General features: G+C 39.6%; 2 protein-coding genes across 3 annotated transcripts; one reads left to right on the forward strand and one right to left on the reverse strand.

Annotated features, from left to right (window-relative positions):
• Nucleotides 1–9,169: 9,169 nt before the first annotated feature.
• LOC135643034 (uncharacterized) lies at nucleotides 9,170–11,153 on the forward strand. Its single transcript, XM_065159553.1, has 3 exons — nucleotides 9,170–9,675; nucleotides 9,916–10,263; nucleotides 10,351–11,153. Exons 1-3 carry the CDS (start codon nucleotides 9,292–9,294, stop codon nucleotides 10,978–10,980), a joined length of 1,362 nt encoding a protein of 453 aa, XP_065015625.1. The 5' UTR covers nucleotides 9,170–9,291; the 3' UTR covers nucleotides 10,981–11,153.
• A 4,663-nt stretch (nucleotides 11,154–15,816) lies between these two features.
• Nucleotides 15,817–25,974, reverse strand: LOC103990994 (mitogen-activated protein kinase kinase kinase 5). Of its 2 annotated transcripts, XM_009410329.3 has the most exons (11): nucleotides 25,280–25,974; nucleotides 22,859–23,494; nucleotides 22,695–22,782; nucleotides 22,194–22,256; nucleotides 21,946–22,109; nucleotides 21,213–21,288; nucleotides 20,203–20,262; nucleotides 18,682–18,801; nucleotides 16,611–16,817; nucleotides 16,445–16,521; nucleotides 15,817–16,356 (listed from the first exon to the last, which is right to left on the reverse strand). In XM_009410329.3, the coding sequence occupies exons 1-11, from the start codon at nucleotides 25,750–25,752 to the stop codon at nucleotides 16,137–16,139; spliced, it is 2,184 nt and encodes a 727-aa protein (XP_009408604.2). In that variant the 5' UTR covers nucleotides 25,753–25,974; the 3' UTR covers nucleotides 15,817–16,136. The 2 variants fall into 2 exon arrangements, with proteins under 2 accessions (XP_009408604.2, XP_065014939.1); XM_065158867.1 differs by lacking the exon at nucleotides 20,203–20,262 and having other exon boundaries at nucleotides 15,987–16,356; nucleotides 25,280–25,887.
• Nucleotides 25,975–27,824: the final 1,850 nt, after the last annotated feature.

Below are 27,824 nucleotides of genomic sequence, written 5' to 3' on the forward strand. Positions count from 1 at the left end.
CTTGTCATCAGATATAAGACATGGATGATTGATTTATTTTTCTTCCTAGAATGGATGCATTTTAGGTTTTTCACTGACCCAGTACTTATTTCTGAATATTGATCAGGATGTCAAGAATCCGTTTGTTTGGGTAACAGATGGCATTTTCTTTACTGTAACCCAATGTTACTACCCACACCTGAGAATCCTGTGAAAGGAGAAATTTTGGTTCAAGAACAGATTCATCATGCATCAGAGACATTTCTTTGTTACTGGAAACACCAAAACAAGTATAATTAACAAGAATGGATGATCTTGTGAGTGATTACCCAGCAGTAGTTTGTATCGCTTAAATCTGAACGACAGGCCTAGCAACAATTTAGGATCATACAGACTGTCACAAAAAAAACTCCTGATGGAAATAAAGAAAAATGAATAGAATATGAATTACACATGCATTACATTGGTCTAATCCTCTTACAAAAACCTCAACTCTCAAAAAATATCCCGATATCCAAAAGCAATCTCCTATCCTTTGCATTGGATTGGCCCATAAGGGAAGCCAATCATAGTCCCTTCACAGTATTCTTTAAAGATTAATCCTTGGATAAGTGAGTTGACGTGGCACTCACTGCCTACCTCCATGGACGGCACAAGTACAGAATCTTGTGGCTGCCCCGTCTCTATCGCGGATTCGCTCGGCCCCTCCAGCAATTTGTTAGTTTGCTCGTCTCAGGCTCGCGTCCTTCTTCTCGGCTGCGCTGCAGAACATCTTCTTTTGGTGGAACGATTCGTTTCCCAAAAGCTTCTTCGATCCCTCTGCTGTGGGCTGACCTCTCGTGATGGCCGAGAATGGTGGAAGAAACCAAATGTTCGGTGAGGTCACCTGAAGGTGAAACAAGCCATCATTGCAGACCATGCCTTGATATTTTTTGTTCTATCTCACACTCGTGTTTCCATGAGAAACAGTGTGTCAATTCGTCAAAACTTGCGTCGAGATGGCAGTGTGGTCGAAACATAATACGAGGGACTACTAAAAAGAAAGAGCACATGAACAACACTAGCCTTCATATCTCAAGTCGAATAGTGTGCTACAACATTATACGAAGTTTTCTAATTTCTAATTCTCATTCCTATTTCCCACTTGCTGTTCGACATACAACACATGTAAGATGCAAAATGCAAGTGATGTGGCAATAACTTGTTTCTCTATGTTCTGGGGTGACTTGTTTCAGCATCATTCAACTGAGAGAGTGAGAGAGAAGAAACACAGAGTCAAAGAGACAGACAGAAGACCTCGACCACTGCTCCTGAGAAGGCTTCGACACCCTTCTCTAGAACACTTTCCGAGTGTTTCAGTGTTTGTTCAGTTGGATGATGCGAAGGCGAGGTGGTGGGTGAGAAGACCACGACACTGTTCCACTGATTGAGTTGACAACACCGCTTTCGTCTTTCATCTTTCATCTTTCATCTCTTCCGAGGAAGAAGAGGGGTTTTGACCACGTGGAGGAAAGAGGCTCTGTGGAGTTGTGGAGCTCGGGATGGAAAGAGGGAATCCTCTTTGACTCGCCGCTTTTTTTCCCATCTTATTCTTCTCCGACACCAGCGCAGATGCTGTTGTTTTGATTGGAAACCGAGTCACACTTTCCTTGTCTCGTCACTCTCCTCTTCGCCCACCCTCCGCCATCATTAATACCGCCAGCCTCAATGGTATTTAAGCTCGCCATTGTCGATCAACACGACAAATATGGTATTTAAGTTTGGCGGTGGGAAAGAGCGGATGGGAACAGCCACAACTTCCAACTCTTCGACGCTTGTAACCATGAGAAAGAAGCCGAGGATAGTGAGTGGCATCTGCTTCTACTGGTCACGGCAGGTGCCTGGGATTCAACTGGTCCCGCTAAGTCTTTCTTAACCTCACTGCTTCCATTTGATAAAACTGTGTTGAGGAACACAGGTGAAGAAGGAGAAGCTGATGTCTCCCTCTGGCAAGGTAAGCTAATCGATCGATTGTCACTTGCATCGATCCTCTTTCGTATTCTTCCCTTCTCGAGGCCTGCCTGCCACAACCGAGCGTAGAAGGTCTTGAGCTCCACCTTGCTAGCTTTTGGTGCAATCATGCTGTGGTCTCAGTTTGACTTCGACGGTCAGTACGGAATGCAACAGGCTGACACGACCTCAGTTCTCGGTTCTCTATCTTTGTGGTGGTATAAACTCACTCGGTGTTCGAATCACCGGTTCACAGAAATTATCCGTTCCGTTTTGGGATAGAATTTATGAATCTTTGATTCGTCTACTTTTCAATCTGATTAAACGTATTTATTTAGACCTCTATTTTCATCTGATTTTTTTATTGTTTATTTCTCGAATTTGAGATGATGTCATGCATAATTTTGTGTAATCCACTTGAGAGTTTGCTACTAAAATTTTTCTCTTTAATTCAAATCTAAATTTACATGGAAAAGTCTGATGCAGCCACGATTCGATTTCAGTTTAATTTACTGTTCTAACACCTACGAACAGAGGGATTTCATGTAGCCTCTTTGACTTGGTGATCCAGAGATCTCTTTCGTTTGCCTGAGAACAGCTTCCGTCGTTTCTTCGAGGTATGTTCCATGGCCGAGATCTCAGCAATGCTATCCCACGAGAAGAAGGCAACCAACCCTCATCTCTGAGGGCACACCGACGACCCAGAAGAACCCATCTTTCTCTCACTCGGAAGGCTTGGGTTTGCGGACGACGCCGCATCCTGCGCTCGACCTGTTTGTTTATTTGCCGCAACGGAACAACATGAGACACGAGCGGCGCCATAGGCCAAGGCTGGAGGCCGGATGACGGGCTTTAGGCCCAACCGTCATCGACACAACGCTCGCCTTCGCTTTCAGCAAGTCGGAAATTTTCAGGTAACTGCATCGATCTAACCCCTTTTTTTATGTTGAATTATAGGATACCTCTGTTAATTGGGTTCATGACAGTAATGGATAGAGAAATAAGAACCCATGTCGGATTTGACACTAGTTGTTCAATGTTGTACGTGACCGACCAACACTATTATGATCGTACATTAGAACACTGAGCAAATTCACATCTATGGCTGTAGTTCTAAACGAAACATATTTTCTTTTCAAAATCCTCTTCTTTTTGGTGATGAAATTGTTTCTGTATATCGAAGGTCTTTATGAAGTAGGTAGCAAGATATTCATAAATGACTTGGTCCAGTAACTTTGACTTTGAGATGTTGTCATTTGTCAGTGAACCCCATCCAATGGCAGATATGAGTTGATGATGGGTCCTTTATGATGAGATATTGCGAACAAGAGTTATCTCTTGTTGAAAGAAGAAAAAGTTTGGTGAATCCTCTATTACTATTATCGTATCTCCATCACCTGCTTTTGTTCATAAGCTTCCTGTGTACGACGGGCTACCCTGGAATGCCTCATTAGGCCCATCCAATTTTGCCACACCCTGTCCTCCTCCTCCTCCTCCTCCAATGCTGCTGCAAGATGCTTTCTGCTCGCTCTTCTTTACAAGAGCATCTGCAGCTTTGTGCACCTCTTTACACTCGAGACTCACACATGATGAGTGGGCAAAAGTGCACAGTATCTCTGACACGGTCACATTCCCAATCTTCTTTACCGGATTTCTTTTCCCTGTCAATTCCTGCTGAAAGTTGTTCTTCTACTCGATATGATGCAGCACGCTCTTTATTTCTGCTTGTTGCTCTCGAGCAAGATTATGTGCGGTCACTGTACCTCCTTCTTTTCCAGACCAATTCATGCTGAAAGTTGTACTGCAAGTACAACCTTCCTATGATCCGTCTTAACGCCGTGCTCCGAAAGAAGTGCAGCCCAGTAGGACTTTGTTACGCTTCCACTCCAAGCATCATCAAAGCAGCACACAGTGGTGTGACACGGCAAACAACATGCATCTTGTTCATGCCCTTTGGGTACTTGTGCTTTCCCTGCAACAGTCTCTGGTCGATGGACTTGATGGCAAATGGCACAAAGGAAAGAGGGGTGGGATAAAGACTATGAGCATAGTAAATTCATGTGAAAGTGGTAGCCGGGGATGGTAGCATCTGATCTCCCACCCCGCTCGGGCCGACTCCCATGTGCTTCAAAGATAAGGGAGTCCATGCATCATCCATCATGAATGCTTTGTTTGTTACTCCCTCTCCCTTCCCTTTTCTTAGAGTAGAAGGTAGGGGGGAGCATGACTGACTTGTATATTATTAAGTGAATATAAATTTTTAGAAAAAATTATTTTGAGTTGAGAATGTATTTGATTTTAGTTAGTGGTCTGAACTGAGAGCACGAATAGGGTTCTAAGGTGCTAGTCCTGTATGGGTTAATAGTTAGTTAATATAAGCTCAAATGCTAACATTTTTTGCTAATCTGTATGTACACTGAATCACCCCCGCAAAAAGAGGCTTGATCTAAAGTCGTAAGCAAATCGAATATGATCGATCAGCTCTGCTACAGTGTCATGTGCTGGTAATTTGTAGTGGAGAATTTTTTTTTGTTATTTACACTGACTGGATGCTTTGACTATTGGCGCTCCATTTAAGATAAAGAGGGATGCTTTGACTGCTTGACATGTGATCGGAACTGATTCCACTGCCGATCGATCGATCGATCGATCTTATCGAAGTGATGGCCGGTGGCCACTGGAGCTTCACTTAAAATTCTGGGATTCTCTTCATCCGACTCGAAGAGGAGAGTAAACCATCATCATCATAAATGGCATTCTCTCCTTTGGGGCCGTGTCTTGGATACAGCACGACTCATGAATCAGCGTCGTTGGGGCTGTCTGTCATTATAATTAGAGAGACCACTTGATGATCGACACAGGCCACTTGCTCACGAAGCCCCCACCCCCAGACTCGTACGTCTTGGAAACCCATAGTTTCTTTCTGGGAGCAATGTCAGGTTGTGAGATTTCAAGTACATGGTTTCAGTCAGCAAGCCAGCTGGAAAAGTTGTACAGACAAAAAAAACACTTGATGCAACTTGTCCATTATGATTTGTTGCTTCCTTAAGGTTTTATGCTGTTGCCTTCTGGGCACTGCATTTTGACTGTGTGATTAAAGGAGCAAATGCATGTCCAGCATACATGCAGAAACATTCACCACCTCTCTCTCTCTCTCTCGTAATGAGTGGATAACAGTGTGTCTAACTTGTCTGTTGTTGTGATATTCCTCTACTTTTGACTCTTAACTAGAATTTGACTACGCATGGTTTGTATCTGGACTTTCTCGCTTCGTTCCGACTTCTGATTGCCAATCTTTTTCCTCCTTTTAATTTGAGTTGTCGATTTTCCATGTTAGAAAAATTAATCCTATAATTCTTAATCTGGTCGAGACGCATATGATCCCATTGCATGTACTTTTTAGATAGATAGATAGATAGATACAACTATTGCCAAATTATGTTGTTTATCCCCCTTTTTATCTCTCGAGGGTCCTTTTCGAATCTACTGTTCCTCCTCTCTTAGGCTATACTTTGTTTCGTTGACCGCAGCTTTGTCGGTTGTTTAAGAGACCACACAATGAGGGATGTCATTTGCTTGGCGAGAAGATTAGGTTTTCGCACAGGATAAAGATGGCACTCCCTCCTTGATATTAACTGCTGCTCTCTGCAGGAACTCTGGATGTTTGTTATTTCCTCACATTCTGGGTTTCCTAGTAGAACACTGTGTGAAAGCTCCCTCAGCTCATCTTTAGAATGCAGCTGAGGAGCACACAATTGATCATGGACACTAAGAAAATTTACATCATTCGATCCTCGTTCCCTACTACTGTGAGATAAGCGTACCCGTTCTAACTTTATCTGTTCTCTCGATACTTGATATTTAGCATTGCAGACTTCCTGTTCATCGTAGATCTGTAGCAGTAACTTCAACCTTACAACTGCCTCTATGCAGTGTCATGGATAGTATCTTATAACGATGTGATCGAGTACGTAAGGATGGCACATCGCATTTCTGTCCATGTTTAAATGCTCATTGTGGTGTGTGCTTTGAGTAGGGGAATGATGGAAGAAGACACTCCAACAAGACAGCTATCCCCGCGAAACACGGCGAGATGCCAACTGAGGCTTCTGAACACCAAGGAAAGCTCTTCATGGAGGAGCAGGAGATCACAGAGGACCCAGCTTTGCAGCTCAAAAGTACCCACCAGTGCAGCACTTCTTCTTCTTCTTCTGAGCTAGCATCCCATTGTTCCCGTGAAGCAACTCGATCAAGATTAACATCACATCTTTCGTCCAGACATGAGAGGCACAGAGCACCAAGAAATTTCACCAGTGAAAAGGATTTCTTTTAATGCCTCGATGTCTAATTTGATGGGGATTTGCGTAGAGGCAGGCAGACAAAAGGCATGACTTTGTTAGGTCATTCACCTACTACGGTCCTATCCATGGCATGTTGGGCAATAATTTCCACGTGTTAGTCCAACATATACCATCACACTGTTCCTATCCGGATGAAAATAACATTTCAACCATATCAACAGTCGATGCGACTAGCTGATTTCTCTTTTTATTAGCTCAAAAATGGGAGATGTTTGACATTCTTGTGCAAATTGGTTCAGATGATACATAAATGGTTGAGATTTTTACCGGATCTGATATGTTTCTATTTGATAATAGACAATTTGATCAATCGACTATTGGTGCGACCTGTATGTTCATAGAGAATTATCTGCTTTTGTTTTGGGAGATGAGTGTACCGATACGATTTTATCCATTTGGAACTCGTAAACTCTAAAAGGTACATTTAAGGATAAGGAAGATCCAACAGTCGAGTAATACGTCTACCTATTATTTAAAATAAAAAAGAATATAATAAATTTCATTCGCATTCATTCTTGATGCTTGATTTTCTGCATGTGACATAGGTCGCATATATTAAACTTGATTCTTTTTATTTTCAACTTATACATGTTATCTAAAATTCAAACTCTACATTCATAATGATTTATTTGTTAATTTAATCTTAGGCCTTGACTTTTTCTTCATGATCAATGATCCTTATGGAGAAATCCTTAGATTTTTAGGGTATCACATTATCATTACTATTTACACGATTCAAATTAACATTTTCGCTTTGTTGCATCCTACTTCGCTCTAAGACAAATAGGACTCCATAAATAAATATTACGATTTTAACAAATCGCATAACCCTGTTATATTGTTCGAGAGCTTTCATTAAGTTTCTGCCATTAATATATAAAACATCAAAAATAAGATGGTCCATCGTAATAATATAGCCTATATTCTTTAAATTCTTAAATTCACCTAACATTTACCGATCCTATATCCAGGCTAATTACATATTACCCTTTGTAATTAGCTACTTTTAGCATCTCGATCTCTATACTTTCAAGAATTATATTGTGATCCCTATACTTATGAAAGTAAAATATTGAGATCCGATTAAAAATATATTTTCACAAAGATCAAAAATCAAGAAAGAGAAAGGTTTTATCGGAGGAATGAGATTAAATATTTCAAAAATACTAAAGATGACTAATTAGAAAGGTAATAATTAACCCCCTATATCCTATTAATTATTTCAACCGAAGTTTCTCTTTATCTGTACCATAATAAATATACTGGTCCCCTATCTATTCTTTATTTTCTTCTATAAGAACAGATCCACCGATAGTAAAATACTTATACCTTTCACGAAGTAAAATACGCTATAATCCACCAACGTATAGGTAATAATATATCTTTTTCGCACCTCGTATGTACATGCATTTTCCACTGTGTCCGACCATCACTGCATACAAAGTTTTTTCTCTGGGAGTGTAGAGTGTAGAGAGACTTCAAATCATCCATATTCCCGTAATATGCAGATGTTCCAGCGAAAGAAACCCTAGTTTAATATCACTCGGAGAAGATAGGACGAGAGATGGATGACGAAGACAAATGCACACAGGTTGGCCACCGCCCGCAGGGCCATCGGTTGTCTTCACACCCATAACCCTCGAGGCTGCATGAGGACAAGACTAATGAAAGCAGCAACTCGGACGGTCGATCCGGCCTCGGACGAGCACATGGCGTGGAGTTAATGGCGTTGATGGCGACGGATCACATGCGTGGAACCGATCCACTCGCACGAGTGCTCCCCCGATCCGATCGGTGGCATTTCGCATCATGGGCCATCCATCCCTGTTTGGACCGCCATGATTGAAATAATTCTAACATATACATATATAGATAATTCTTTATAATCAAAAGTAATCAGCAAATTAGCAACTCTTCATGGATTTTATAGTTTGTAGCCGAATAATCCAGAATTAGAGAAATTACTGCTTAAATAAAGTATTAGGCTTTTAAATATGAAATTTGTATAGGAATGAATATCCAAATTTGCGCGAAATGAGAATTTACGATACTCTTAAATATTTTTAACAATTTAAGAATTAAATCCCACACAAAAATTTTCTAAAATTTTAAAGGGTAATAAAAAAAATCACATGTCATGATTTCGAAATGCAGCCAAAACAAAAATCTGTCGAAATTTAGATCAAAACTATCAAGAAAGGGTAGAGTTAAAACCCTTTTTTAACTCTTATACTTGGTGATTATATGTCTTACTTTTGTGTAATTTGTTATTAATGCTTGGGTATTTTATGGTAAATATTTTCCAAAATATTGTGTAATATTTTGACTTCCACATTTTATTTTTCAATGTTCTAAAGCACTCAAAAAATCTAAATAAGATTTTAACAAATCAAATTTAGTCCTAAATTCCTTTTAATGATTAAATATAATTTTGAGTTAATCGAATGGAATAGATCATGCTATCAGGTGATAAATTCATCGTATAATAAAGATATAAATTAATTTAATTAATAAAAATCTTCATAATTCATCATAAAATCTTAAAAATCATTCAATCCGAGTCCATCTTCACCTAGGCAAGAGCTTGTATCTATCGATCATTTTTAATTTTATTATGCTTTCAATTTATATGAAAAGGAACAAACGAAACAAATTAGTCTAAATTTGATATAATCGGATCATTTCCTCCATAAATTGTGTTCCTAAATAGGCCTAAAGTTGATCAAATTAGCCAAAGGAGAATATATATATATATAATTTCTTTGTGTTCGTTTCGGCTTTCATTCGAGACGTACACAGCCGCCTTCTCTCTCTATATCTCAACCAACCCACACGGTCGAAGTCACTGCAATCCCACTTCTTCTTCTTCTTCCTCTTCCTCGTCTCCCCACCCAACAGTAGAAGGGTTCTTCGTTCTCTTTATCAGTGTTGCTCGAGGAGGGAGGAGGGAGGAGGGAGGGGAATGGAGAAGAAGCATGGTGTGCTTTCGGCGCGGGGGAGGTCCAGATCGGAAAGCCCCCGGCGGATGGCGGAGCTCTTCCTCTTGCCACGGCGGTGGAAGCGGCTCGGGCGTGCTGCTGATCCCGTGGCCCCGAGGCCTGGGAGCCTGGCGCCGTTGATGGAGGGTCCGGACCCCGGGGAGGCGGATGCCGCGCGGAAGGACCGGGGGTGGGGGCAGTGGGTGAGGGGCCAGCTGTCGCGGGCGCCGTCCATCTCCGCTGCGACTGCCGCCTTCCGACGGACTGACCTCCGGCTGCTGCTCGGAGTCATGGCCGCGCCTCTCGCCCCCGTCCACGTCTGCTCCACCGAGCCGCTTCCGCACCTTAGCATCAAGGATACACCCATCGTGAGCACTCTTCTTCTCCTCCTCTGTTCTTTACATAAGCCTTCTACACGTGAACACTGCATATTACGTAGCGGTAATGGTAATTGTATTTGATGAAGCGCCTCATCACTCTTCCCGTCATGTATCCATCTTCGTTCCGTTTATGGCTTCGTGATTGAGAGCATCTCTAAAAACTAAAAAAAAGATCATGTCTTTTGCTTTCGATCGTGACCAACTCTCTATGTCGATTTGTTGCGGCAGGAGACTTCGTCGGCGCAGTACATACTGCAGCAGTACATCGCCGCATCAGGAGGTTTGAAGTTGTTGAGCTCCATCAGGAACGCGTACGCGATGGGGAAGGTGAAGATGGTAGCGACCGAGTTTGAGACGGCGACCAGGGTCATCAAGTACAGAAATGCAACCAGGGATGCCGAGGCCGGTGGCTTCGTGCTCTGGCAGATGGCGCCTGACATGTGGTACATTGAGCTCGCTGTCGGTGGCAGTAAGGTCCATGCCGGTTGCAATGGCGAACTAGTTTGGCGCCACGCACCATGGCTCGGCGCCCATGCTGCCAAGGGCCCCGTCCGACCCCTTCGCAGAGCTCTGCAGGTATAGAGCCAATCGATAGAGCATCATACCCTGTTTCATGTTTCTGCTGTATTAGTTGCTTGATGGTTCGGTGTTTGCCGTATGTAGGGGCTCGATCCATTGACCGCAGCGAGCATGTTTACCAACGCACGGTGCATCGGGGAGAAGAAGGTCGATGGGGAAGATTGCTTCATCCTCAAGCTCTGTGCAGACCCGCAGACGCTCAAGGCAAACAGCGAAACACCTGCGGAGGTCATTAGGCACGTCTTATTTGGTTACTTTAGCCAGAGAAGTGGGCTTCTCGTCCACCTCGAGGATTCGCATCTAACTCGAATCCAGTCCGGTGCTGGTGGTGATGCGGTCTACTGGGAAACCTCCATCGACTCCTCCATCGATGATTACCGCCCGGTCGAGGGTACGATGATCGCTCACTCCGGCCATTCGGTCGTCACTCTTTTCCGGTTTGGGGAAGCAGCCCTGAGCCACAAGAAAACCAGGATGGAGGAGGCTTGGACCATAGAGGAGGTGGCTTTCAATGTCCCGGGACTCTCCATGGATTGTTTCATCCCTCCGTCTGATTTGAAGCGTGGGTCCATCAGCGAAGCCTTGGAGCTACCTCAAGGAGAGAGGGGGAAGAACGCCGTGGCCGGCGGTCATCATGCTAAGGTCGCAGCACTGAGTAAGTCACACGACGATGACGTCATGTGGAGGTGGAAGTCTGATGCCAATACCATATAAGATTTGAAGTGACTTGAATTGAATTGTCGATACCGACGAATTCCCACTGACCGACTGACCACGAAAGATAGGTCTGTAGAAGCTAATTATTCAGGGATTACCTGTAAATAGAGTCATAATGGTTCGGTGGTCTTTTAATGAAGCAGCATTTATAGAAGAGTGCTCCATGAACAGTGCAGTTCCACCTCCTTGCGTCGATGACTGGTTTGGTCTGGCTCAGCAGCTCCGATGGGATGATGGGACAGAGGGCTTCTTCCACCTCCTTGTTTTAGCATGGTGCTGCTGCTTCCATTCATGAAAGGAGCTGATTGTTATGGTGTCTGCAACAACTCGTGTATCAATCAGCATGTCATGTGTGCTTTTTCTTGTTTATTGGTGTGGAAACCATTCGGGTTGTATGAAGCTGATAGATGTAACAACACTATGCTCTTTTGTCTTAAGCTGATAGATGTAACCTTCCGATCCACTTCATCCATATTAAGATGATGTGAACCAAACCTATGCTCTTCTTATGCATTATTATTATTGTCTTTTGTCACCTTCCGAAGCACTAACTCTTCTTTTCCTACTGTGTGACATGACACATCATCAACTTTACGGTCTTGATGTAGCTGGGTCCGGGATTCATTAAGAGGAGCCCTGCTGCCTCTCTCTCTGTCTCTCTCTCTCTTTCTATCTTGGTGATGTTAATTATGTCTTATTGGTAGCTAGAAAACTGGGGCCAGGAAGAATGGTAGATAGATAACTGGGGCCTGCTCTGCATCTCCTTTGACTCCAGGGAACGTGAAGATATCATTCATTACCTCGAAGCATGTGTGGGCTCTTCATCACTCTCACTCTCACTCTCTCTCTCTTTAATTCAGGTACCGATGGGTGGGAATTTGATATCTACCTGTCTTCGCTAGCAGCAGTGCATCTCACCACCTACTGCTGTTATTAATTCTCAGAAACTTCCTCATCATGATGCAGCTTCCCAGCCGTGCTCATTGATGACCATGCTCACCTTTTTCCTCACAGGTCGATTGATATAATGCTCGACGGGAGGTGTGTCCTGAGAGACAAAGGCTCCATGATTTAAGGAGCACAAGGATGTACGTAGCATCACCCTTCACGTGAGCTTTAATATCCTTCTTCTCATCAGTAGGTTGCGCAACACCAAGACTAATAATGTCTCGAATCCATTCTACCCCTATACTTATTGACATGCTTGGCTGCCATAAACTTACTAGTGGGATACTAATCTCTGGTACTAGAGAAATGGACATCACACAAAGCATGCATGCATGCCTTCCTTCTCTTCTGCTAATTTGACTGCTTTAGATGAAACAAGCGTGAGATTATTTATCAAGGCAATAAAGTGGGTAGAAATTGGGATATTATTTTTTATGCCATAATCTTAGTTAAACCATCTCATAGGCATGTGTATTTGTTTGTCCATCCAGCTTGGGGATGCAATAAAGGCTGGCTCATATGATGCAGAAAAAGTTGCACATCTAAAAAGAAGAAAAAGAAAACAAGATTCTCTAAAGGAAAATGGGTTTGGTAAAATGCTAAAGCAATTATTATTGGAAATTATTGTCCATTTTACATTAACTATCAACTGTGATGGAAGGAAGATTCATGAAGCTCTGAAGCATCAAAATAGTGGGCATCAGACAACAAAAGTGATTCCCTGTCAGTGGAGACTCAGCGTGGAGGCATTGAAAATGATAAAACATGACATGCTGCCAAGACACCTTCGTATCAGGCAATATTTCATGGAAGATTCACATCGATACATGAAGCGATATATGATGTCATGAGTAAATCATGCAGAAAGAAATTTGCGTGTTGTTTATTGCCGAAACCCGAAATCTGATCGCATGAACTTTTGATTAGTGTAAATACCAGAAGCTGATGGAGAATATGATGCATGTAAATAATAGATATCACTGGTTTCGACAGCTTCTTAGTATAATGTATTACAACATACACACCACATGCCGGACATGAAGATTTGCAATAGAAAATCTAAATGTGGAATGCTCATAGTAATATTGTCCTCCTCATCTATAATGGTTTCGAAATGTCATATCTTAGTAAGTTCATCTTGGATGCATAAACAGTAACAAAAATAGATTTTAAATTTGATGGATAATGTTGTAGGGGCTTACAACATTGATTTCCTCCTCTATCACTCATGTAGAAAAATAGCAAAAGCGTGCTAAGTTGTGTGGGAGATTCATCACTCTTGTAAAGATTCAACAGTAGCAAAACAAGATCCTTACCCTTTGTTATTATTGTTAGCTAGCTAATGGCTAGTCAAAATTTTAAGGGTATTCGTAAGATTTTAAATTCCAATCCTATATTCTCAATTTTTTTAAAAAATTATTTTAAAAAAATCCTTAGCTGATGGGAAGCTTTTGAATTCTTGAGCAAGTTTGTAACAATAATTTTGTTGCCTCGATCCTCTTCTTGGTAGAAGCTTCCACTTTCCTGATAAAAAAATCCATTCACTTAATCGTTCTAATAGAAATTCATCTTATATATATGTAAGCATTCATGATTATACAAAAAATAATAATATCAGAAATTAAAATCATATTTATTATGCATATCTTTTAATGTCAACTAGAAAACATTTATTTGATTTGCAAGCATATTGTCGTCAAATCCGAAAGCCACAGTAATATTACTATACAAGGAGAACACTCGAGTTTTTCTTTCTTTCTATTATTTATATTATCGTTATGAACGATAAATTAAAGACTAAGAGAGATTAAAAATATCTACAATATCAATAGCTGGCATATCGTCCCTAGGAGGTCATGTCTTTCTATATGTGAGAGCAAAGGGTCTAGGATGATAATTAGAATAGTCCTTCTCATCAAGATAATCTCATAAGAAATTTTATTATAATTGAATGTCCTTTCTATTAATCGATAACTATCATCAAAATTTAATTTAATATATAATATATCTTACCTAATTAAATAAATTATATTGATCAATTTTATAATATATCTTACCTAATTTCTTTAGAAATTAATTTGATTTTATACTTAAAAGATTAACCACACAAGCTATTTATTTATTAAGATATTAAATATTATATATCTATATATAAGAAAGATTTGCATATGATTTTTATTAAATTAGAGAAAGTATATAATAGGGTTCCTATAAATTTATTATAGTAAATTTTATAAAAAATAATGTGTCTACTAATTGTATTAATACTACCAAAGATATATATGATAATATAGCTACTAGTGTTAAAACTATATGCAGTATGTCTAATGAGTTTCCTATTAATATAAGGTTACGTCTTATATGATCATCGGATACTTTGAGATTAAAAAAAATATATATAAGATAATTATGAGACCAATAAGACTTAAGATTTGAGTATTGAATAGTTATATATATATATATATATATATATATATATATATATATATATATAATATTTATGATATCGAGATAAAAATATTGAGATGGATGTATGGAATTAATAGAAAATAAAATATTTTTATTTGTAAATAACTATATATCGCTCATAGAAGATAAGATGAAATTAAAAAAAAATAATATAGATATATGTTAAGACCTTTGAATATGATATTAAAAAATATGAAATAATTAATAGTAGTGATACGATAAAATATAAAATATATATATTTTTTTGATAAAAACTATAAATAAAAATTTAAATATTTTAAACTTAATCAAACATACAGATATATATATATATATATATATATATATATATATATATATATATATATATATATATATATATATATATATATATATATATAGGAACCGGATAGAAGCCGCTTTGTCGGCTACAGCGACGGTACACAGCAATATCTATGCATCGCGTGACGACCGACGTCGCGTCGCAAGTCCCCGTCACGCGGTCTTGGCAACGAATCTCGTGTCCCTTCGTCTCGCAGCGGAATAAGAGACGCTTCCACCACAATCCAACAAAGGTCCGAGGGAGAGGGAGAGCGTGAGGGGCAACAGTGATTGGTCTCCACTATCCACGATCCAACTCTTCTCTCTCTCCGTCATCGGAGATGGATACGTGCTGGGTACCAAAGAAGAGAGAGGAAGGGCATCGAGAGGCGCGCGCGTCGATGATTAAGTGGTGGGAGCGCTTGGTGGTGTTCCCAGTGCGGCGAGTTTGGATCGGCGTTGCCACCCGTCTCGGCATCCGAAGGACCGGTAAGATCGCAACCCGGCACTCCGGGCTACAAGCCTGTTGTCGGCTTCTTCTTATTGTCGCCTTGGAACAGGGCTGAGGAAGCTGAGGAAGGAGGTGAGGTCGTGCGACTACGAGGACGTGCACGTCATGTGGGAGTTGCTGCGAAAGGCCGACCCCGAAATCGGAGGGCGTCCGCTCGGTTGCAGCGCGATCCAACGGGGGAGGCGGAGATGGAGGCGATGTGGTGGCGAGCTGTGGGCCTCCCTCTGCCACTGGGCTCCTTGTAACCTGTGTCGCAACTTGTGATTCATTCCCCGTGTTATCTCTTCTCTTGCTTCCCAAGTATATACTCTCCTCTCAGGGCAAAAGTTGTAGGTCTCCGTTTCTTGTACATATATAGTAACAATCCATCATCATCATCATCGTCTCTCAATTCCATGGCTCCATGCTTCGAGCTCACAAACATCTTCCTTAAAAACTTAAAAGAGGGGATTAAGCAGATTCCAAACCCGATTAACAGAGGCCCTAATGGTGTCCGTCGATTCGTTCAAGATGACTTCAAGATTTCCAATGCTGACAAATTACCTCCAGTTTTTCTCACCGATAAACAAGACAGTCGAGCACTTTTAAGATGCAACTATCAGTCGGACATAATTTTATGACTTCATAACCACAACATGTCAACAAAATGTATTAAGTATACATCATGATGTACAACAAATATGTCAGATCTACATCTACAACTGAATTTGATGTTGACATTCAGTGTTAAAACGGCATAAATGTCATCGATGGAGTTGGAGAAAACAGAAAATAAGGCTATTGTGATTGTACGAGGTCGATTATGTCAACTATACATCTGAGCTCCACAAATGCCCAAATAATTGTAGTTACTTGGTCTGTTAGTCTTCTAAATCCACGGATCCTTCAAACTAGATTAGCCTCGTGAGTGAACAGCCACTCTGTATCAGAAGAAATTTACCTCTTTTTTGTCACAAGGTCTGGGAAATGCATTGAGTGAAAAATAGTCCCCTCCACCGAATTGCACAACATCCTCAGTGTTCACCGAGGAGCAAAGTTGACTTGAGCGAGGGGATAGACTAGGAGAAACTTCGACGGTGAAACGTGATGAATAATGGGAGGAGGCTGCTGACTCAGAAACTTCAGGATGAGATTGCTTGTTCCCACTGTTGATAAAACCAAATAAAATTTAACTCCTTTTCAGCATGGAACCATGAAGATACAATTGGACGTGACCGAACTTAACAAACTTACTGGTTCGACGTATACTTCCTTTTCACGCTTGGCTCACTTTCAAATTTACCTTTATCGCTTGGGCTAAAAGCACTATCCTGTCATCATGAACATATTTTTCAGCCTTTCTAAACATATAAAGCTAGAATTACTTGGGAAAGAAAATAAAAGAGAACCTAACGCTTACAAATTTGATCCCCGCAAAAGTCTGAAGAGAACCATGAAAATTATGGTAGTGGCAGTTTCGTACGAATGGATGCTCAAGCAACATGCCAGCAGTTGGCCTCTCTGCAGGGTTCCTACAAAAGCAACGCTGGAGGAAGTCCTTGCCCTCAATGGACAATGTTTCAGGTATTGGTGGATCTTTATTCAACACCTTAAACATAGCTTGAGGCTGTGATCATCACAAATAAAATCAAATCAGATGCACAAGGAAAAGGAAACTACATCTTTATTTAAAAAAGTAAAGCAATAAGGACTGATTAAATATTTACATGCCAAGTTATTTAGACATCTACCGTTTAGCAATAGGATTAAGAAAACACATCTAAAGTCTTGATACAGAAGGCATGGAAAAACACATGAGACAGAAAACTGGGATAACTGTGAATTGGAAGGGTTAAAAGTCACCTAGCAGTGATTTGAACAATGGGTAACACCAACCTCAAGAATAAATTATATTCAACTTATTTTGTTGTAATTATCTGGAAATGGAAAGCAGCTGAAGTGGACAGAAGGAAACAAAACTTCTGCATGGCGCTACAAAAGATAAAACTAGTTGGACACATAACATGTATGTGCCACATAATCATGCATAAATCTTTATGCACAACACCAGTGGTTCATTGTGACAGTATATCCATTGTCTATGGCTTCAAATGTTTCGAATTTGCAAACACAACTAAAATTCATGAGCACATATTATACTTAGACAGCTTTGGCAGAGAAGTGTGATCAGAGTCAATCCAGCCCACCTTGATGCTGACTCAACCAATTTTCTTCCATGTATCAACAAGAATTTATATATCCTAAATTCCTAATGACATTGAGTATATTATGGCTACCACTGTCGGGCAAGAGGGAAATTTCATGGTGATCCTTGCAGTATATGCACTTTGCTTCTTTTTTGTGGCAGGGGCTTCCATTAACTGCAAAAGAGGCTACAATTGCCACCATGCAACTTTAAACTAGATCTGCAGATCTCAAATTTGCAATTACTTCAATATTCGAGTAAGGTAACCCATCCTTCCTCAATCATAAATGTGACACAAACACTAGACCACAGCCTTACTCTGGCGCCTTGTTAAAATGGTGCCTTCTCTTTTGCTCTCAGTTCTCTCTTTGGAATGTGAACATTTTAACGGACATATGATCCAGATCTTTCCATTTGATGTCCAAAAATCCACTTTGAATTATCTCCTCAAAGTTCCTAAGTCTACGCTTCCTCTTATTCATAAAGATCTCATAATCCTCCATCATTCTTATTCAAGCCCACTGAACTTCATAGATTTCAGGCAGCAGCGATGTTGGTGTCCCATGTCTGCTCAACCTGATTAGCCAAGCTGACCTTCAGATGATAAGCTCATTTAGGAGTTGGGTTGCATCCAGTTATGAGCATATGAGCATTAATCTGATCCCACTTGCCCAAATTGCATAACTTATTCCTCACCACTAAGTTAGTTTGCAAAGTGGTGTTCATCTAGTTGAAGCTAGACCACAATAAATTGCAAAAGCATTTAATTTTTAAAAAGCTGTGTCCTTCAATCTTCCATGAGGCAGGACATTTGCAGCATACACCATTTTCAAGCTAAAAGAAAAGATCTCATTTCCTTGAAATAAACACCATCTATGTCCAAGAAACAGAGCTGTTCCTGAGAGACTCTCGTATTAGGAGTGTTTCATATACCATTTTTGTATTTTGTTCCATCATAGTGTGGCTCCTTGTCATGATAACCTGTGACTGTAAGCGGATTGGTCAAATCACTTTAATCTTTTATTGTGATGTGTGTTATTCTTCCTCCTATCCTCTTTACCCTACTCCATATTTTCTTTATGATACCTTCCTCTTTAGGCCCATTGCTATAGCAAACTAAGGGTATTTTTTATAACTAAGAGGCTAAAGAAACAGCAGGCATCCCTTTTCATATAATCAACATTTTGGGAAGCGGAGAATAGAACTTTTATATATAGCTAGAAAATTACAACTTAAATTGAAAGACCGCAAGATGTCAACAACTTTAATAAAAAAGCTTACGGACCCCTTCTAGACCACTCCATGGGTGCTTCCCTGTGAACATCTCGATGATGGTACAACCCAAACTCCAAATGTCAACAGAAAGATCATAACCAGTTTCTTTGTTCATTGTAGCATGCAACATCTGCAATTGAAAATTAGATTGGTTACTAAAATGATATGAATATGACACAAAATGGCTGGACAACTATTTTAAACTTTCAGATACAAACCATATATACATTTGAAAGATGCTTCTACTTGGTTTGGTTTCTAGGTGCTGTCAACATAAGATATGGGCCTGGATCAATTTCTTAAAAAGTTATTTTACCTCTTAGGAAGAAAGAACTTAGCTAATCAAGGAGCTGCTATATTTGCTACATTGTTGAATCAGTCAAGAAGAAATATCATCTACAGGTAATATAGAAAAGGATAAGGACCATCTACAGCTTTGTGATTCTATCTACAACCTATATTTTGATGGATTACGCAAGATAAGGATCTTTAACTAATGTTTTCAGGAATGACATACATACACCTCCCTTTTTGAGATCTTCTGGACAAGCACCTCACTGTAGGAAGATTTAATTTCAACAAAAACTGGCTCTTAGTACAAAAAAGAAACACCTTATATTTACTACTATTAGATTATTTGAAATTATTAATTTTCAACTGTATATGATATAAAAAATTGAATGTCAAAATTGCTATCCCATCCCTTTCTCTCTTTGTATTCATGACACTGCAGAAACCACAGACATTTTGCAACCACCACCTTAGGCAGCTACTTACTTCCTCTTCCAGTCCTTTTGCTGCCATCATAGGCCTGGTCACAAAGGTCTTATATCAATTTTTCTCTCTTTTGCAACCACCACCATGAGCCAATAATCATGACACTGCTTCCCCATATCATAAGGTTCCTTTTTGTGATTATTTGTCAATCTGGCAGCAGGCTTGATGAGGGACCACCATATGATGGATCGACATGACGAAAGCATAGACAAGGAAGAAAGTATAAGAGATATGAGGAGTCATCTCATCAATTAGGGCAAGAGAGGAACCTTAATATCCAAATGGAGAAATTAGGGAGAGAGTTACTTTGACTGATTATGACATCACAGGTTGATTAGGAAGGAAGATTTAAGGGATAGGAGAATTATCAATTAAAGCAAGAGAGGGGCTCGAATGTTAGATAGCAAAATTAGAGAGAGAGAGAGAGAGAGAGAGAGAGATTTGACTGAATATAACATCATATAGTCTTAAGTACCTCTTTTTTCCCCTTAACTACAGAAATCTGACAAAGTGCTACCTGATTAAGATAACCAGAACTGTTTCTCAATGAAAGGAGACCAGCAGATAATAATAACTAGTATCTAAATTTTTTGCAACTATACTAATTCTCAATAGGCAAACATGTCTAACCTCGTTGCTTATATAAGCATGATTATATCACCAAACAAACAAAAAAAAGAACAAAACACTCAGCCTATGAACAACAATTTATGTCAAAGGAGATAATGTAATGTTAACTAGAAGTGAAAAATACCTCTGGGGCCATCCAAAATGGTGAACCCTTTAATGAATTAGCAGGTGCTGCTCCACTTAACTGTTTGATAACAAGATCAAATTGAACACTAGTCAACTTGATACACTTAAGAAATTGCGTAATTGTGTGTCTAACAGAACATATATGTATATTGAAAAATACGAGGGTCTCCTAAACAACAGGCTCATGATGTTGGGCAGAACTCATTCTGAAAATGATGATTCACAATCTAATCCAGTCCAAGGAGTCAAGTTCTAATCATAGTTTGGACTTTGGATTGGTTGAGCCTACATCAAACTTTTCAAATTATTCATACATTTTCAGTTTTCTTCATATTTTTATGTTCTAATTTTGGGATTTTGTATTGTGTAGAATAAATTTCATCTCATCATTACTTTGGATTTCAGTTCCTATTTAGAAAAAATGATAAAAATAAGATTTCTACCTTATCATCTAGTAATTTGGGTAAAAGTAGTAGGTATCTAAGATGCAGTTAGAATAACCAATCTGGCAGAAGTGGCCGGTTTAAGTCTAGATCATGGTCCTTATCCTGCAAAGATTTGTAAAAGTTCAAACTACTGGTTCTAAGAGCCTGCAGGTCTTTTAAAAGTGGCTTATACAATGCTTAGAGAAGAAAAGTTGTAAACAGACTCAAATGACACTCTTTCTCTTACTTTTGTATTATCTATTTAACAATTCTTGATATTTTTTTCTGTTTTCTGCTGCAGAGCTGGTTATCTATTCTTTTCAACCCTATTTCAGTAAGTTGTTGACTGCTTTGAACTTCCACAGAATGGATGGCAGCTCTGAAAGAAAAGATTGCAAATTAAACTTTGATTGAAGCAATTTGGTGGAATGCACAGACTGCATAGCTACCAGGTGGTCACCTTAGAACTGTCCTACTCAATGAGAACAAAAAATTCAGATAGAACAGTTTACTATGGCAATAATTTTGTTAAAAAATACTTTGTGTGAGTTGGGGCAAATTTACTATTAACAGACAAACTTACATGCTTTGCCATTCCAAAATCAGCCAGTTTAACAACACCATTCACGTCAACAAGCAAATTTGCTCCTTTGATATCCCTGCAGGATCAATCACTGCTTTAAAATCCCACGCCACAAAAATAAATAAATAAATTCACTTCACAAATACATAAATAAATAAATCAATCATTGTTTACTATTTGTATCCTGCAAAGTCAATAATTGCTAATGGACCTCCTAAATTTTGATTCCTTTTTTCCTACAACTCCAATTTGGTCAACCATCAAAGTTTGTTTTTTAAATGAAATCCTAAATGGGGTTCAACAACAAGAATAACAAGTCATAATGTCAACCATCTGTGGTCAGTTATTTTCTCCATTATTGAGCTAGTTATCTTTACTGTTCCAACTTTAGGGAAATGTTTTCCTTTCCTTCATTAATCATCAAACTCCACCACCTTCTCATCTTCCTCGTGCCACCCAACTTTATCCCCATTTTACTCAGCTAGGGTCGTTAATAATGTCTAGATTGAGTCCACCTTTGATTCCTCCTGACATCAAAATATATTTGCTTTTTCTTAGTAATTCTTAGACTAAATACCCAATGCTTCTTCCTCTTCAAGTGCAAAGGAAAACATTTTACTAAGCAAGAAATCACTGAATGGAATAAAATGATTATATACAATAATTAGTGCAAGGGAAAACATTTTCAAACAACAATATAACTAAATATATCTGCTTGCTTCCAAATACTGACCTGTGCATGATTTGTTTGCTATGCAAGTAAATCAGCCCATTAAGAATATGACGAGTAAAATTGCGCACCACCGATTCTGAAATAGCTCCGCAGTACTGACGAACATATTTATTAATCGAACCAGGATGAACATATTCTAGATATATGTAAAGCCGATTCGCAATCTGCATATACAAAAGTGAATGCATTTACAAAGTTGCAAATAGAAGAAACATAAGAGCTTCAGTATAATCCTAGATAACACTCACTGTTTCACTCCCATAGTATTGGACAATATTTGGATGCTTAAATTGACTAAGGAACCTTATTTCCTGCAGGACAGAGAACAAAGACCAATCAGATTAAAACAAAATAACAAATGCATAACTTTGCATTTACAGAAGGTGGAACAGCTAATATGAAGATAGTCATAGATGACATTTGTGTAATTTTAAATTATGAATTGTGGTTAGGACTTAGGACAAAGTTATATAATATAGACAGATAGAATCTTGCCATTAATATTAACTAAGACTCATGTTTATGGATCTGATCAAAAGCAAACCTAACCAATTATATAAAAAGAGTAAAGAAAGAGTGGTTATTAGCAACAAAAATACAGTATATTTTATAATTTATTGATTTATGTTGTCTGACCTTTTATCAATCTTTCAGGATTGGAAAATAATTAAGACAGAAGGCCTTTTACATGAAATGGAAATTAAGCATTACTCACTTGACAGTGTCAGCTGTTAATATCAAGAACTAACCTGTTCCAACTGCTTCAAACATTCTGCTGATTTGGCATCATCAGGAATTATATTAACTTCTTTCATTGCACATAAAGCACCATTATGTCTGTTAAATGGAATCAATCATTATTAAGCATAAGGAAGTGAACTAAATCCTACCTATAAACAGTACATTTATATACCTGTTTGTGGCTTCATAAACATTTCCAAATGTTCCACTTCCGATAAGCTTTCCTTTCTTCCACTGATTTGCCTTCAGTGATGCCTCAGCTCTTGCTGCACTTTGGGGAGCAAAAGCTGATTGTGAACAAGGTGTGGCTCCAGGAGGGAGAGGAAGTGGATGGACGTTTATGTTACCACCATTGCCATGCCATGCAGCCGAGTTCTCTGGGAACATCTTTGCATGCAAGGGGGATGAAGGTGCACTAGGATTTCTAGATCTTAAGATAGGGCTTCTAGTTGTTGGACTACAAAGTGGAGAATGGTCAGGACTGGGAATCATTTTTCCAGGTAAAGTCTGTGAAGAGAAGAGTGTCATCATACTCGGGGAAGGGCTTTTTGGTGCTGGCCACAACTGAAGCTCTGAAGCGCAAATGGCAGAAGATGAAAAGTCTACGTTACTCAATTTCCCAGGGCTAAGTACAGGACTTGATAACTTGCTGATTGGAATACTTCTAGCAGGAATTTTCAACCTGAAGTTTATAGTTTCAGAAGAATTTGAGTCTTGGAGCACCTTTCTCCTGTGACTAATAGTTGATTTATCCAATGATATGTTAACTTGCTCTGGACTTCTGCAATTTGTCTGGTAAGCTAACCTACTGCAACAGCACAATTGCAACTTATCAGTATATCCTCATGTACCAAAACCAAAAACAAACCTAGCTGTTTTAGAGAACTATTGCCTGGCCAATCTAAAAGTAAATCAAATGGCTTCCTTCATTTATCGAAAATCATAAGCTGCCCTTGAAATAGCAAAAGTAGGCTAAGAGTTTACACAAACTATAAGGTGCATGAAAAAGAATAATAATAGTAACACTTTCTAGGTTCATACCACCACTTGCAGCCTCCTCTACTGTCAGCAAAAGGTGAGGCCACAGTGATGCCGAATGAGCAAAGACCTAGAGAAAATTAAGGATAAGGTATGTACTATGTAGTATATATCTTTTGCTTTGTCACCACATATTTTTCATTTTGTTCTTCCTCTTTTCTCTCTCTTCTGTTGGTACACCAGCAGTACCAACTGACACAGCATATAGCTCCACCATGACAGCAAACCGGCACATCAATGCTGCTAAAACTATCCTAAACAGCCACCAGTGCCTAAATGGTGGTTAGTAAGCAATTCACCCATCTATATAACCTACAATTTCTAAATAAATATTGCACCAGTGCCCAAATGGTGGTTAGTAAGCAACTCACCCATCTAGAGCCTACAATTTCTAAATAAATATTGTAAGAATCAAAGCTATGATTGCTAAATTTATTACTTCAAAAGCATGGTAAACAAGGGATCATTGGACGACAGAGACAAGTTGAAGATAGAAACAGCTAGAACATAAATTGTTAAAATGGCAACTTTTAGGGAAAATAGAACCAGTAGAAATTTTCTTTGGTTCCTCAAAGTCACAGGAAATTAACAAAATTGAGCATCAAATGTCAATATGATCTATTTTATGTTATCATGCCTCAAAATATGGAAGATAAATGTGCTAAGGAACTTCATTCAATACGGATGCTTTCTCCTAGAAGCCTTAGGGAGAGAGATTTCATTATGCTCTGAACCAGCACTTGATTTGTACTTCATGCATCACCCGTTCATAGAGTTTTGTTTTGAACTATGAATTAGACTGACCCTTGAGAATGGCTTTCTTACTCTAAATTTTGCATCAACCAGTTACTCTTGGGTTTTTGAGTATTTTATTCCTTGCCAATAAATATTTCCTTTGTTATTCTCTAGTTTTCATCATACCAAGGCACTTCCCCCAGAGTGTGTAACTGTATGTACTATGCAATAACACCAGAATGAAGATGCTGCAATACAAACATTCTAACTCGAATTTGGTATGTAAACTGGAATAAAATTTATTGGATAAATAAAATAAAAAAGAGAATCACTAAACCATATCAAGTTTGTTCTTGTAACAGCAGTAACCACCATAACCACAACCAAGACAGTGCATTAAATACTGCAAGAAACCATCACAATTAAAGAATAATCAGGAAATGTTGTAAGATTAACAGAAAGCAGACAGTTACTCTACTCAAGCTTGTTATACTGCAATTGTGGAACATAATGGATAAAAGAAATGATATACCACCAGTATAGAGAAGCAGAAGATGGTGGAAAATATAATAAGCAAAATTCCATCAATTACCTATGCCAAGAATCTAAAGAATTATGGACAAGGTAAGCATTCACAAAAGTTACTTCCTTTATGAATTATTAGGAAACAGAAAGAGAATAATGACCATTTCTGACAGAGGATAAATAGGTCTTGTATAAAATGATGAAAGTGAGACACGATGGCATGTGATTAGGTTCATAATTACAACTTGCAAGCATGGATGTGTAGTTCAAGAAAGCTGAGAATAAGAATCTATACCTCCCTAGCGCAGATACTGGAGATGTGGGCTCAGCAGCTACTCCATTCCCTGGATCATCCTCCACCTTGTTCGAAGCCCCCGATGGCGAGGGCAAAGGGAAGCCCACGGAGTTCGGCGGCGAGAAACCGAGGCCTCGGCCCGAGACCGACTCTCGATGCGGCGAGGCCGCGGCGGCCTCCGGCAGGGGGAGTGGGCGCGGTAGCAGCATGGGCGATGACGCAGACCGCGAGGGCGTGGCGTCGAGGTTGCTGTGGGACCGGGACACCGGGGTGGAACTTGAGGAGGTGGCGACGGGGTCTTCGAGGGACAACGCCTCGATCTGGAGGTCGGTGAGGTGGCGCAGCTTGCGCTGGCGAGTGAGGCGGGGCTGGGGCTCCCGGCGGCTCCAGGGGAAGAAGCGGATGCCGCTGCTTGGGGAAGCAGAGGACGAGGAGAGAAGATGGTTGGTGCTTCTGCTCTTCCACCAAGGCATGTCGAGGAGGACGAGGGCGGAAGAGGAAGAGGAGGAGGCGGAGAGAAGAGGACATTGGCGATAGACGGAGGCTTACAGTAGTATAAATGGAAGGGGCAGGGGGGCGGACACTTAACCCTAAGCGTCGAGGGGTGAGGTGGGATCGCCCGTGGGACGAGGACGGACGAAGAAGAAGGTCGAGGTCGCCGTCGAAGGAGGGCAGAAACGGAACGAGCTCGATGCTCTCTCTCTCTCGATCAGTAGACACGCGGCATTCAGGCGAGCGGGGAAGGGCTGCGAGCAGAGTCAACAAGGTTTGCTTCTGTTTTGGCTTTTGTGTTTTTGACTTGGACCGTTGCGAGGAGTCTGACTTCAGAGACTGTTAGCAGAAGATATATCACACGGCAACATATCACCCGATATATTGACACATAGGGCCGAGAAGGATCCCATTATATCGCGATATGCAGATTTTATTAAAAGAGTAAAATTTTGATTTTATTCCTATTTCTTAAGCTGTAAAAAAATTTATTTATTTTTTTAAAAAAAGGAAATGAAATTTCAAAAGTCAACAACACCATTTTGTAGAAAAAAAATTCAAACTATCCATGCAATCGATCAAACTATTACTGTATTACTGTATTTAAAATAACACAAATTCCATGATGGACGGAGTGAGTTTGATACACATTAATTAGATTAAAATATCATGAAATCGGATCATTAATAGACAAGATTGATACTATGCTTCTTTTAGATTTAGATAGGATAAAATTTTCTCCACGGACACCGACACGGAGAAGAGGCGACCGTTTCATTGCAGTGGCATCATCGTCGACTTGGAAGTTTGGGGCACCCCAAACATTGCTTGACGGTTGCCATCGTATCGCCAGCTGGAGATGTAGAATTAATTGTGTGCGTGCCCATTGACTTCTCGGGTCAGACTTTTTTTTTTTTTGTCTATTAATCCTCAAATATTTTGATTTTTTTTTTGTTGCACTCTTTTCTCCGATTATTCTTCCTCTCTCGACACACCCAAAATAACTCAAAATGTTTCACGACATGACGGAATACATATCACAACCGACTCCCTTTTGAAGGTTTTATTTTCTCGACTGTGACATATTCTCTTCTCTAATGTGAGCTCAAAGTTGCACCCACAAAAAACAAAAATACTTGTTAGCTTCCATCACCTGTCCTTAATCTCACGATTTGTGCATATGCACAAAATGAGAATCGTGTATGATCGAGGCATATTTGACACTTGAAAAGAAATCAATAGAAAACATTTTCCACATGTTCTTGAAATTTGGGATGGAACTTTTGGGGAAGAGAGAGAGTCCCCCCAACAGAGACTGAAGACTTGAGATTTGACAACAAGATGTTTGAAAGTTTCATGGGACTTGGTCATTCACTCCTTGGGAGCAGATTTGGTCAGCCTTCAACATATAGATAAAGGAAGTGACAAATGGAGAGCTTGCCGTGGACTGCTTCAAGAAAGCTATTAGCTACTGAATCCATGGAGGATGATGATCCCATGGAGACCAAGTCTCTCACAACCTTTCACCGTTTTTGAGAACTGAGAACAGGTCAAGCTCAAAGATACATGTTTATTCTCTTTTGTCAGAAAGAACAGTCCATCTTAAAATCCCTTCTTTCATTGGACTCAATGGTTTGACAGGAGAAGAGAAAAAGGAATATTGACATATTTAAATGAGCTCATACCTATGTTGGTCCATAAGCTGATATATCACCTCAAGGAGACACAATTGATGTCATTAAGTTAAGCAATTGTCATGCCAATTTAATGTTATCATCTTAAGCATTTATTTACGAGACTAGTTTATAGAGTGTGTAAAATAGCTTGAATATATTTCACGAGCTAATTACATATAGTCCATCTTTAAACATTTAATGTTTTTAGTATTTCGATCCTTATATTTTTAAATTTTATATTGAAATCTTTATAAATATTGATAGGAAAAATATCAGTACTACCAACTCATCCCGCCGCTCGAACTAAAGAGATCATCTAAGCAAAAGTATGAGAGTCCCCACCAATTCTTTGCAACCGTCGACAGGGATCAACCCAT

The sequence above is a fragment of the Musa acuminata genome, chromosome BXJ3-7 (assembly GCF_036884655.1).
Source record: "Musa acuminata AAA Group cultivar baxijiao chromosome BXJ3-7, Cavendish_Baxijiao_AAA, whole genome shotgun sequence".
Classification (NCBI taxonomy): Eukaryota; Viridiplantae; Streptophyta; class Magnoliopsida; order Zingiberales; family Musaceae; genus Musa; species Musa acuminata.

Excerpts from the sequence above, each read along its gene's own strand:
- LOC103990994 (XM_009410329.3), bottom strand. The coding sequence starts at position 25,752 with ATGCCTTGGTGGAAGAGCAGAAGCACCAACCATCTTCTCTCCTCGTCC. Across the intron at positions 22,257-22,694 it reads GTTTGAAGCAGTTGGAACAG|GAAATAAGGTTCCTTAGTCA; the intron begins GTTAGTTCTTGA and ends TCTGTCCTGCAG. Across the intron at positions 18,802-20,202 it reads CATTTTGGATGGCCCCAGAG|ATGTTGCATGCTACAATGAA; the intron begins GTATTTTTCACT and ends TTTCAATTGCAG.
- LOC135643034 (XM_065159553.1), top strand. The coding sequence starts at position 9,292 with ATGGAGAAGAAGCATGGTGTGCTTTCGGCGCGGGGGAGGTCCAGATCG. Across the intron at positions 9,676-9,915 it reads GCATCAAGGATACACCCATC|GAGACTTCGTCGGCGCAGTA; the intron begins GTGAGCACTCTT and ends TTGTTGCGGCAG. Across the intron at positions 10,264-10,350 it reads CCCTTCGCAGAGCTCTGCAG|GGGCTCGATCCATTGACCGC; the intron begins GTATAGAGCCAA and ends TGCCGTATGTAG.